The 13,674-nt window shown below is 30.0% G+C and overlaps 2 protein-coding genes across 3 annotated transcripts in view; one reads left to right on the forward strand and one right to left on the reverse strand.

The window, feature by feature from the left end:
- The window catches only part of Men-b (Malic enzyme b), a 38,050-nt gene extending 32,801 nt beyond the window's left edge, over positions 1 to 5,249 (reverse strand). Inside the window, exon 1 of the mRNA XM_068765479.1 lies at positions 5,069 to 5,249. Within this exon, the coding sequence (XP_068621580.1) occupies positions 5,069 to 5,097 (29 nt within the window). The 5' untranslated portion in view covers positions 5,098 to 5,249. The remainder of the gene's footprint in view (positions 1 to 5,068) is intronic.
- Positions 5,250 to 6,160: 911 nt separating this feature from the next.
- Positions 6,161 to 13,011, forward strand: LOC137924831 (solute carrier family 25 protein Shawn-like). Of its 2 annotated transcripts, none has more exons than XM_068768207.1 (9): positions 6,161 to 6,371; positions 6,607 to 6,764; positions 7,372 to 7,534; positions 9,231 to 9,353; positions 9,914 to 10,012; positions 10,259 to 10,365; positions 10,494 to 10,575; positions 11,832 to 12,042; positions 12,810 to 13,011. In XM_068768207.1, exons 1-9 carry the CDS (start codon positions 6,281 to 6,283, stop codon positions 12,862 to 12,864), a joined length of 1,089 nt encoding a protein of 362 aa, XP_068624308.1. In that variant the 5' UTR covers positions 6,161 to 6,280; the 3' UTR covers positions 12,865 to 13,011. The 2 variants fall into 2 exon arrangements, with proteins under 2 accessions (XP_068624308.1, XP_068624317.1); XM_068768216.1 differs by having other exon boundaries at positions 11,835 to 12,042.
- Positions 13,012 to 13,674: the final 663 nt, after the last annotated feature.

Below are 13,674 nucleotides of genomic sequence, written 5' to 3' on the forward strand. Positions count from 1 at the left end.
CTTGATGTTCTTTCTATTACTTTTGCGACAAATTTTTAATAATTTTAGTCTTTTAAGTTGCCTTGTTACACGTAACCAATGTCTTGAAAAATTTTATAAATTGAAACACTTTTCGATTAAAATAATAACCACGTCCAACACTCAACATTTTTAAAAATGCGCGTCGTGTCTTAATATGATCTGATTTCGATTTGACGTTGATTTATGGGAGCAGCATATTATAATGTTTATGAAAAATATGATAGAAAATCTGCAATAATTTTTGGCCACGCCAAAACTCCACTGCAATTACCAATGTAAACTCAATATTAATCAACTGTTGTGTATACATGATGTACAAGGGGTTGCGCTGCCAAAACTTTGTCAATATAAACTTACATAGATAAAGTTCTGGCAGCGTAATCGTTACATAAAATCGATTTAAGTCCGAAAAGTATAGCGCTTGCGCTCACTGAGAAAAAAACGCAGATACCAATTCGATAGTAGCTTAAGATCAATTCCATAGCGAATGTACATGGAAATAGTTACGTAATATATGTGTTTTATTCTGTACAAGTGGGCGAATAGCCTCACAATTTCCTTCACGAATTTATAAATCAATCGATATCAAAAAAGATTGATTTAAAGAAGAACTGGGAGCCTCTCTGAGAGCACCGGCGATAATGGTCTACTGGGATTTCTCTAGGAGTTGAGTTGGTTCGAAGGAATCGAATTGATCTGAATGAATGTTATTATCTGATCTGAATCTTATTATGAACTATTAATAGACGCACTACTACCGGTAAACTATTATTATAAACTAGACTAGATAATATTTTGCCTCCGCCTATGAGCTTGGAGCCTCTCGATTAGGTTATATAATTAACATAATGACCCGATCAGAAATTGCTGATGCCTTTAAGCTTAGTTACTAGTGAGAATGGAGAAGAAGGATGAAAAGCGATGGTTGAACGACAATAATGCTTATGAAACGAAAATTTTTATGATGGATGAAAGAAAGAAAAAGTATGAAAGATACTGTTAAGGAAGAAAGAAGACAAATGTTAATAAAAAGTATATCCGAAAAACATATTACCCGAAATTGTAACGTCCATGCCTCACGCCTAACAGAGGAACGCGAAGTATTACATATAAAAAAAAATTTAGTTACTGCAAAGTGATCTGGACTAACCGGCTTTGGCGTTATGCCAATAGTGGCATTTAAAACTTAATGGGTTTCTATAAACCTATGAAGTTTTAAATGCCAAACAGCATTTGTGAATGACGAAAAAAAACTAACTCTCTCTAATATAATTATATATATAAAGGACGATATACGAGAAAGATGCCAGAAGAGTCTAATTTAATGGTGAATAACGTGACCTGATGTAAGAGCCCACAACAAACACAGATATGGGTGTTTTTGTGGTCACTTTAACAACATTCTTAATACTGTAGTTATAGCAATTCATTCCTAACACCACCACCTTCTTCAATTTAATACAATATAATTTGGACACGTTACATGGGAGTGTATTGTAAAACTGTACACAACTGACCACAAAAAAGATAATTATATGAAGCCTAGCGCAAAGTATAACAACCCTTTATTTTAACACGGTGTCCAACCTGATTAATATTTCACACTCATTGACGGAGTTCACTAGAGAGAGTAATAGAATGCAGTAAAATGTGTAATGTATTGTTATAAAACAGGGGTGGCCAACCTTCTTGATGGTTCGAGCCATTGTTTTTTTATTACGCATTTTACAGTTATCACAAAATATATGTAATGAAATTAGATATAATGGCACACATATATGACGGCACTCATAATACTTAAGATACCGGTTAGTTAAATATCATCGGTATTTGGATTTCGCTAATTTTATGGTGCAATAATAATTATTATTCACACTAGTAATTTGTTTCGATTTTCCAGGAGCTGAAATAGGTTATATAAATTTAAATATTGAAATTATTCGATAATCGATCGGAGCCAAAAATAATCGTTCAAATAGCTGCATGTGGCTGACGAGCCGTAGTTTAGCCACCGCTGGTATAAAATATCCCTCGCTACTGCATTGGGTGTAATCTGTAATCACTAACAAGTGATCGGAATAAATAAAATAATAACGTCTCATAATGCCATTTCTCTTATTGGCGAGGTTATTATTTTTCCAAATTCAAATAGTTTAACAGTCTGCGTTAAAATTTGTTGGTTTTTGTAATACACAAAAAATTAATAATTTTGCATTGATCCTTTGAGTGTTTGGCAATAAATAAAACTTCCGCAATCCGCATGTGCACTAATTAATTAAAATCAATTAATCCACCTTTCATAGTTATTTAATTAACCCTATCTCATCTGAAGCAATTATAAGCTTCAGGAAGTAAAAGCTTTTTGTGATTTTTGCCATGACTGCATTTTAAATGTTCGCAACTATTTTATTCTGCACGCGCCTAGATATCGGGAAAGAAGTGTTCAAACAAAATTCTGAATTGTATCTCTATCTGTGTTGAAACAAAATTCAATGTTATTTTGATTACTACTATACGGGATATTAACTCGCAACTTTCTATGCATAAAAATTAACTAAATTTTTGACCCGTATTATGCACATGTGGTACAGATACTATAAAAGTAATATAATGTCACATTGTCTTATTAATTTCATTTTTATTTATTAACACTCTTTTGTACACCATAGACAATAGAGGGAAAAAAAGAAACAGTTCATATAGTTCAAGTGGCGGTCTTACCGCTCGATGCGATCTCTACCACCTTTGGATGGCGATGAGAGACATGAAGAAAAGGGCAGTTTAGGGTTTACGTACATACAAATACATACATATATACAAACATACCAATACATTATTTTCATAATTTCTTTATTTACTAGGCGCTTTAGTCTATAACCGCCGCCTACGAATAAGCCTCGACTTACGATCGCAAGTCAGTCCTCCATCGCTAGACTACCACTGCTCAAGTCATGACTAAAATAAACCTCAATATCTGTTATAGATAAGAAAAGACTAGGACCCTGTAAAGGTAAACCTTTCTTTCGACTTACACCTAGCTACTACTTATAAAGCTATATTGCTTCACACACCTTAAAAACATCTGAAACTCGTGAACTTGACATATACTAAGAGAAAGGACTGGTAAATTGACTGAATTAGCAACTGGGAATCGCAATGTTGACAATCATTAAAAAGTAGCTAGTCCAAAATGGAAGATAAATGGCGAGAAAGGAGGAGCAATGGACTCTGGAGGAAGCTTTTGTCAAGGCGGTGAATAAGTCAGTAACAAATTACAAATTGCGCATTTTAAGAGCCGCCATGATCATTATTGTTTTATCTGTAAGTTCTGATTTTACGTCTTTTAAATACTTTTTCATCTAAATAAGATTAATTTCCATTGTATCTTGTTAAATACAACCATAATTTTAAAATAATACATTTATTAAGAACATTACTTTGAACCTATTCACGCCTGTTAGGGATTTCAAGCGCCTTGTAATCCTTAAAATATAACACATTAAAAAGAAATCAATAGTACCTAAACTAAGGATTGAAAATTTTCAAAATGAATTAAAATTAAACAATGATACGTTTTAAGAATACATTTCTTAAATTACTGGCGAGAAGTTTCATCTAATGGCATTAAAACTTACAAAGTTAAAAGTAATTTAATTTTTTTAATGGTAACATTGAATAGTAGACCATGAAATAATTTGTTTCACAAACATATTGTTTAAGAATGTTATAGAAAATTTGCTTTTAAGTTAATATTCAATTATTGTCACATTTCATATATTCAAATGCCTTACTCTACCAGAAAAAAAATTAAATTGAAAATGTTTTATGGACTTAACTCTGTACTAGAATAGAAAGCACTAGATACAAATAAATAGTAAAATATAGTGTAAGTTGAGTGATCTATAAAACAATTATTAAAATAAAGTTCCTTTCACATAATATCTTCGCTGTATATCATACAAAATCTCTACAATACTACCAATGATATAATAATGAACAATAATATTTTAGGTACTTATGTAATGAGTTTCAAATAGGACAAAATCAATTAGTTTGTTATTTTTAAATCAGACAGGAAAAAAGAAACAAACTAAACCAATGTAATTCATGTTTACAATTCTTGCATTTTTAGCCCATCAAAACCATTGCCAACTTTGTGTTAAAAATAAAAAAGTATTTCTTCATTGATGTAGTAAACATTGCTTTGTATTTTTATAAAGACAATGGAAAAAAGTTACACAAAATTGTATGCCTCGTGCATGCATCTGTGCCTGTGATTTATTCATAAAAACAAGTGACTAATTAGTTTCTTCAAATGTATGTTTGTTTCAAATGTTGCTCAGACACAGATTTTATTAGAATTTTATTTCATTCTCATTTAAACCTCAATATGTAAGGAACTTGGCAGTCTAATTCCAATGCCTAAAGGTTTAAAAAATCGTCAGATACGAGAACTACCAGTAATACGTAAAAATTATATGTGTAATTTTTAAGTAGTATAGTAAAGTAATGCATGCTATACACTGTGTTTATTTTAAATTTAAACGCGTAATAATTTGCGGAAAAACTTCATCAAAATATTCATCATTACTATATTGAATTTCTTCAAAATATTAATTGAACATAACACTGTTTATATATAAAATAATAAATTCTGAATTTAGTAGTATTACTTCGCACAACATAATTTCTACAAATCAATAGCCGTGAGTACTAAACATCGAAGATAGAAATTTAGAAATATATACAACAGTAATACCATACCGTGGCCTTGAAACGGATCTAACTAGTAAAATTACTTCCCAGAGACCATGTCAACGCGAATTCTTGCACTGCTTTAATAAATCGCGCAAAAATTCACGCATGGTCTATTAAACCGCCAAATTTAAAATTAAAAATACTGTATATGATGATTGTATAGCCCATAACAATTAAATAATAAATATTAACGACTAGTAAGAGCGACAGTCTAGAATTTGTATACAAATCGAATAAAACACAGGTGTCACGTTATGTAAACTCCAAAAATAAACGAAATGATACTTACTTCAACGATCTAGGAACACAGGAAAACATTTCAAAAAATATATCTCATCTACTATTATGAAAATCACGAAATATAATTCTTTCACTCGTCGAATACAATTTTTTTAAAATATTTTGTTAACGCCCTCCATGTGGATCTGTCCGCGTAGATTCCGTTCCGTTTCTGTCTCTATCCCTGCCCTACCTAGTGATGTACATTGATTAAACGGAATTACAGCCTAATGTTGCCATAGACAAACTATTATTACCATGTAATGTATTCGATGGATGATTTTATCACTTTCACTTTAACATAATCTGCAAAATATGATTTCAAAAATTTTATTTAAACAAAAATATTAAACGATATCATATTTGTTTGTAAAATATTGTATATTGTGCACGATACTATAATACACATAAATATCTAGAGACGTGTAACGAAGGTGTACAGAAAAATACTAACAATATTAAGTGATAAGACAATCATCCAACTAGCAGCAATAAGAGAAAACAAACCTTAGACAAATTAGGATGCAGTAAATTAATAATGGGTCACGGGAAATATCATATGCAATCGATAACATACGATAACACCCATTCTCCTCAGGGCCAAAATACCGTTAATATCTTTAATATTATCCCTGGAACGCTGTTTAGAGCTACAACGTTGAAGATAGATATAGCCCTAGTGATAATCATTCTCCAGCAGAAGGCGGGTAATAATTATTTCATTTCTTACACCTTAAATGTATAAAATTGGCCGGTCTGGACTAAAAGTTGTTAAAAAATACAGTTGCTTAATGTTATAATTTTATAAACTAATTATTTAGGACAGTTTTCATGTACTGCATTTGTCTTCTGATATCATATTATATGTTTTGCCCACTTTTTATCGTATCCTTGAAGTCTTCAAGGTTTTAGGAGTAATGCTCACTTTTAACGTTATATGTCATAAAATTTGATAGTTATGACTAATTAGTTAAGATATAAAAAAGTTAAAATTTATATGTTCAATTTTATGATTCATGATTTAATTACGATTAATTTTGTAATCATTATTGTGTTTGTAAATTATCTATAATACATGTTTCAATCTCTAGCGTGTAATATATTTAGTTTTGTTTAATGTCAAGTTAGCGGAAAACATATGACTTCTGTCGTTTGAATGTAGTTTTATGTATTTTTGGTAAAGTATTGTATAAAAACTAGAAAGATATTTAAAATAGTAATAATGATACGAGAAGACGACCCACGATTTAGAATTACGCCAGTACAACAAATGGCATCGGCTTGCTCCGGTGCTTTAATAACATCACTGTTCAGTAAGTTGCACATTATTCGTTTTAATATTTACAAGTTTATACATAATCACCCATATACTTTTACACAGAGTTAAGATATAGGTTTATCTTCAATATTCCAAACGTTACTAAAATTATTGTCAATCTCTAAAAATTCAATTATTTTTGTATAAAAAACTGCTAAAAATTCTAATAATTTCAAAAGCCTGTGTAATTTATTTTTTTATTACTAACGATATTTCGTTGTCTTTTCAAGTGACACCTCTAGATGTAGTAAAGATAAGGTTACAAGCACAACAGAAGGCACTATTATCAAATAAATGTTACTTATATTGCAATGGGCTTATGGAGCACCTTTGTCCTTGTGGTGAAACTGCATGGATACCCAGAAGAGTACATTTTCATGGTACATTTGTAAGTATTAATGTTATTTGCATAAATCATCTTTTTAAAATAAAACATCAAAATATTTTATGTAGTTGCTCAAATGCATCTAATCACCATGTATTGAACAATTTGAATAGAAATTTGTAATTGAGAATAATAAATAACCTTAACTTCCTCATTACTTCAAAGTAAAATTTATGAAATATTCTCTTCAATATTAATTTGAGAGGGAAGCTTATGTCCAGTAGATCTAAAATAATTATAATGAAAATATCAAATATTTAGTATAAAAGTATGCATCTATTGATTGAATCACTTTATTCTTCACATTCCATTTAATATCAACATATCTTTATTTAAAATGTTGTACTACATTTAATATTTGGTGAAATAAATAGTTTTTTTTTTAGATATTGGATGATAAAAAGATGTTTCAGTTAGAATGCATTGCTACAACTTTAAATGCTGTTATACAACAATTAAATTAATCTAACTCCTGATTGAAATTCATGTCAAAGAAACAAAAACCAATAACTAACCGTTGACATAAAAAAACATATTTTGATGCTTTAATAATTTTATGCCAGCAATACTCTATACTTTTATTAATTTTTAACATTTTATTTTTAAACAGGATGCATTCTACAAAATAGCTAAATTAGAAGGTGTACCAGCATTGTGGTCAGGGTTAAGCCCAACACTTGTACTGGCATTGCCTTGTACAGTAGTATATTTTGTTAGCTATGAACAGCTGCGGTATAAAACTAAGACTATTTATAACAATCTAACATGCACAGGTGAGTAACTATGTTATAATATTTATAAATAAAAAGAATTTCATAGTCATTACTTTATAAATTGATTTAGTTTCTTATTAATAAGTTGTTGATGTTTGCTTACGAAATTAAGTTTTATTTCTGCACTGTACCACTGGTAATAATATAGCATGGGATGTCCACCCATAAGGTGGACAGACTACCTTGTTAACATATTATTATCCAATTGCATATTAGGTTGTTATTGTTCGTCTAGTACAAGAGAGTTGATAACATACAAATGTTTTCATAGATAGGGAGTAGAATGTGGCCCACTTGTCAATAATTGTCTGTATGTACTGGCAAACTTCCTGTATTGAGAGAACTAATTTAAATATATCTCTAAGTATTACATTTAAAAAACATGAAAAATGCTAAAAGACTATCTTCCTGAACATTGAATTTCTAGCTTAATATCACAATAAATGCCTGCTTCAGAAGTACAATGTAATAAGGTGTTTGGAAAGACTGCGGCGTTTCTTGAGGAGTTAGATGTGAGACTAACCTCGGCACAAAATGAGTGCAGTGTCGCTTGGTTACGGAAACCAGCCCAATGAGAAAAGTCAAGGTCTTTGGAAGACACTTATTGCACACCACTTACAACCAGTCCTATTGTCAATATCTGGGGATGCCTCTGTCCAGCAGACATCTTATAGCTGAAATGATGATGACTATGATTATAATCTGATTAAGGGGAAGATGTTTTATTTCATTCTGTAGTTTGTATTAAAAAGAAGGGCTTTTTAGCAGTTTTACTTATAATTTATCACTTTTTTCCAAGCAAATAATAAGTTTTTTTTTATACAAAGGAGTTTATGCTAGACTTTCTTAACAGCAGTTTTTATAACAGCATAATAAATATTTTAAATTGATGTAAAAACTGACTATTTAAGAAAATATAAGGCAAAGACTTTTCTGCATAATGTCAGTGCTGATACTTTAGAACAAGTCATTAGTTATTTTGGTTAAATGATACGGGAAAGTTTTATATAAAAGTTATATTTGCCATGTTCACAAGATAAATACTGTACTTATTATTTATTTATCAATACTGATATACAATAATATTATATGAACATTGACTTCACATACTAAAGAGTTAGTATCTTATTAAAAGATGTTTGTAACACTTTAACAATTTATTTAACACACAAACAAATTTTTATTAGCGCTTGAGTGCGAGCAAAAAGGACGTGCATTCGTCGTGGAACTCTGGGGCGCAATGTGGTCCGCGACCGAGTGAAAGCGGGCAATAGAACAAAGGCGTAAAAGAAATAAAAGAAACAAAAGTAACAAAAGGTCTGCGCCCGCGTCACCGGTGCGTGCATGTGCTCGCTGCACTAATTCGGCACACTAAGTTCGCCCGTCGGCTGCGCTCGCCCACAAAATCTTACACCTATTATTCATTCAGACATCACATCAGTGTATATACGACTCCCACAATACATATAAACATACTACATGATATGCAATCAGAGAAAAGTTTTGACAATTATCCCACCAATATGTCTCAAACATAACTATTAGTTCCTACATGTGCAGACAAGCAGAGATGTATACAGTCTGTCTCACTCACTAATTCACTTCTTAGGATTTTATTTGACATAAAAGTAATCTAACACTTCAATTAAGAAAATTAGTAATGAAAGTTGATAACAATGAATATGTTATTTTTCAGATCATCAGCCAATGTGGATACCATTGTTATCTGGTGCAACAGCGAGAACAATAGCAGTTACTATGTTTAGTCCATTAGAACTTATTAGAACAAAAATGCAATCTAAACAACTGACATATTCAGGTAAAGCAGAGTATTATTAATACTTAATTTTTCATTTTAATTAATAGGTACTTTTCTGTTAGGCTGGTGCAAATGCCACAAGTTATGAACCTAGGCATTCATTTTGGGTGAAACTGTTTTGTTTAGCATACATAAGTATTTATCTATAACATAAACTAACCTAATGATTTTGATCTCTTGTTTCACTAATTGCAGATGTTCCTATGTCTAAAAAAGGAGACTATTTTTCAATAGTAGCTCAATTACAGGCCTTCATCTTTTTATATAATTTTGGCTTATTAAAGCCATAATTTATATAATTATGGCTTAATAAAGCCATACTTTATATAATTATGGCTTAAGAAAAAGGAAATCTACTTAGTTATTAATTAATTTAGAAAAAACAGCACAGGGAATCAAAAGTCATTCCTTTTTTTATTATAAGACAGTGGGAGATTATTACTTTTCTGCTGGCGTCCATATAACGCGAAAGTGCATATTGATAACTTGAAGTTACATTTGTGAATAAAAAGTAATTACGTTTGTCATTTGAATTTTGTTTATTTTTCCATATCTTTCAGAATTAAACACAGCTTTACGACAAGTTATCAGATACGAAGGTTACAAAGGACTTTTTCGGGGTCTAGGCTCAACTTTGCTCAGGGATGTGCCCTTTTCAGGTAATATTTTAGTAGAAAAACATTTAACGAAATATATATATTGTGCTTAAAACACATTTTACGCTTATTTTGACAAGTTATAATTGAATTGGAAAATTTGTAATAGCTGTTACAACACAAATAACTGATAGGCGCCTCTATCCAGTCTCAATATACCATCATCATATGTCTAGCCAGATCCTGCTACTATATTGCACAACCTTAATTAACGTTTTTACCTAGATTTGACTATTTATTGTTTTACAGGCATATATTGGACGACATTTGAAAGTACAAAAAGAGCATTCGGTAAACCAGATTCAGAAAAGAATTCATTTCTATTCAACTTCTTTTGTGGCTCCGTAGCTGGTAGTGTAAGTAATTTTGTACTATTCAAGATATAATATGTTTATTGTACAAATTTCAATTTGAACTTATTTTTTTTTTATTTACAAAACCAGGTTATTTTTAATAATAAATTTATTTTTTCCTTTTATTACAGATTGCCGCATTTGTGACATTACCATTTGATGTAGTTAAAACGCACCAACAAATAGAATTAGGTGAAAAAGAAATTTACACAGGTAAATCCCTATTATAATAGTAAGTTGTAAAACAGTAGTATCAATAAGTAGTAATAAGTTTGAGATTGCAGTCTCGCTCAGACAAACTGATTTGTACTGAGACAGTGGTAACCATGGATCATCAAACTCAACATAGGATGTCCACCGTCAAGGTTGACAACCCTGTTAAGGTCATCATAAGTCCCAGGATGCAAGGTTTCTACTGGTTCTATTGAAATTCTACAGGAAAGGTCAGAAGTAGACATCCAACAGCTAAAATCATGATAAGTACAAAATCGCTTCCAATTAGGTAATAAAGTAGGTTAAGCAGTATTTGCGACCTGCCACTTCAATCCCATGGACTTTGTAAATGCCATGTATCGGCATAGCAACATCCCAAAAAAAATGGCAAAATCGACTACTTCATGGATTATTTTATCAAAAAATGAACTCATTAGGTTTTCTTTAAATGAAGTGATCTAAGTTTCTACAAATGTAGTTCCTAAAGTTATAATGTTAGAAAATCACAATTTTTAAGATTCGTCGATTTTAATTGATTTATTTGACATAATTTTAAGATCAGACAGAAGATATTATTTTTGAGACATTATTAAATAAAAACAATTTATCATAGCATTTTGAGTAGTGATAGACAAGTGGTAGAGGACTGACACTGGCAATCATAGGTCGCAGGTACAATTCCCAGGATACAATCTTATATAATTCACAGTGTGTGTATTAATTATATAGGATTGCCACTGTTCACAAATAAGTTTCCAGAGGATGGGCAGCTACATCTTCTGTTCTCCATAATACCACACTGTGATCGCCAACTCGCTAGCCAAGTGTGGTGATTATGGCATATTCCCCGATAGATATCTTTGGGAAAGGGTATACCTTGTAGTGGATATCCATGGGCTAAAATGACGAACGCCTTTAAAATCATGGTCTTCAACGAAACTCTGAATACTTTTTCTTGTAAAATAATTTCTAGCCTTATGCTTATTGACATTAAAAGTAATATAATACGATTGGTAAATAATATGTGTCTTAAAATTTCAATTGATAACAGAATTAAAGGGACTAAAGTTCACTATATTTAATAAAATACATATTATTATTTTTATTTGAACAAATCTTATCAACACTAATACAATCCATACTCCATAACGGTTGCTTATTTAAAAGTAACACTTATGATGTACATTAAAGTTCCAGAAAATAGATATAATATTAATATCACTTTTAATAATATATTAATGACAATGTTTTAAAAGCAGATGGACAAGCACAACAACGAGCTTCGAATATGCAGAATATTGTGAAAAATATATACAAGAATCATGGTTTCAAAGGATTATTTACTGGGTTATTGCCCAGGATATTTAAAGTGGCGCCGGCGTGTGCTATTATGATAGCAACATTTGAATACGGGAAGCAGTTCTTCCAGAAATACAACACACAAAAATATAAAGAAAAATTACAAAGGTAATTATCATAACATTTGATTTTCTAAAAGTAAGATTTTTGCTTGTTCATCTCATCACAAATTTACATAGTTTATTTAGCAACTTAATTTTCTAAATTATTTTTAATTTTCCACATGAATTTAAAGCATTTGTTCCCAAAGGGACACTAGTGGAGCCAGAGGCAAATAGGGGACAGTACCTTGTAAAATAGTGTGTTTATAGATAAACATAAAATTAATATAACGAACTGTTTTGTAAAAAGATGCCCCATTTTAAAAATTTTAATTTCTTGTAGTTTGAGTAATGTTTGTAAAAAGTAATGCAAAGGGTTCATTCAGTTTTTCGTAATATTTAATTTTTGTTTTCTTTCCCTATATGTAAACAAACTTTCCATTTCAGAAAAGGAATTGAAGTGACAATACTAAAAAGTGAATAGCATGAAATCAAATCGCTTTTGTATACTGATTTTATTTAAATGGAATACTATAATGGTATTGAATCTTGTAAAAATCATAACTTTTTAATTTTAGCAGTAGAAATAATTAAAATATGTACATGAGTTCTTAAAAACATTTCTTCTTTAGGTCATATTATTTTTGAATAAGAAGTATTTGTATAAATTGCTGTTTACAGCTGTCAGAAAGCAATTATTCAACAAATAATTTCTACAATAGTAATTTTTTTTTTAATAATTCTTTAAGTGTTTATTTACAATTATCTTTATAATAAATATTTAAAGTATATTTTAATTATTGATCTTAAATTTTGTACACATTTTTTTTTCAGACATCAAGAGATTGTTTTAGTGGGCAACACAAAGAATAACAATGGCTACTCATAATTATACTGACAATTAAAATAGGGAAGTTAGTATAGATTAAAATACTGTGGTTATTGAGGAATTATGAAATGAGTTTCAGTTTTCGAAAACCTTCTTCCATTAATCCTATCTTTTTGATTAAGATATCGCTAAAAGCAAGTATTAAAATATAACTATCATTGTCAATGTACATATATAATTTTAATGTGATAAAAACAATATCAATTTGGACTTGGACATAAAGTTGTAAATTACAATATGTTATAAAATTTTAATATGTATATACATTTAAGAAATGCATATGTTACCACACACCAAAATAATATTAGGTATATAATAATGATCTAATGTATGGTTTAATTATAGATATAAAATGGTGGGGCAATTATACATATATTTTAAGTAACTTTTACGAATATTGAAAAACCTGTGCATCTTGTGATTTTCTATTCTGGCCATATCAACAATTTATTATTAACAGAGAAAAGATGCTTATAATTACCCAAAATTACCCAAATGCTTATATTTACCCAAAGACAATGTGTTGGTTTATTATGCAATTTTGATTGAAAAAATAACGGGATTTCGAAATAATATTATAAAATTTAATTTTAGGATAATTTTGGGCGATATTTGAATATTTCGGTAGGTATTTGATAAATAAATATTTCCATAAATGTTTAAGAATATGTTTTCAAAACTTTTATCTCATTTATTGTAAAACTTCGATATTTCTAAATTCCTTTATTGAGAAGCCGCATACATAAGCCAAAAAAAAATTGGCACATGTGCATTCGTTTATCCAATCTCTGATTTTTATTATTAATAATG

Source organism: Battus philenor, unplaced genomic scaffold (assembly GCF_028537555.1).
Source record: "Battus philenor isolate CCGP_79_NKW_IND1 unplaced genomic scaffold, ilBatPhil1.0.hap1 SCAF_10, whole genome shotgun sequence".
In the NCBI taxonomy this organism is placed as follows: Eukaryota; Metazoa; Arthropoda; class Insecta; order Lepidoptera; family Papilionidae; genus Battus; species Battus philenor.

Bases quoted from the DNA above. Each gene is read 5' to 3' on its own strand.
- LOC137924831 (XM_068768207.1), top strand. From the start codon at position 6,281: ATGATACGAGAAGACGACCCACGATTTAGAATTACGCCAGTACAACAA. The intron at 6,372-6,606 runs GTAAGTTGCACA...TGTCTTTTCAAG, and splicing joins TTTAATAACATCACTGTTCA to TGACACCTCTAGATGTAGTA. The intron at 10,366-10,493 runs GTAAGTAATTTT...CTTTTATTACAG, and splicing joins GTGGCTCCGTAGCTGGTAGT to ATTGCCGCATTTGTGACATT.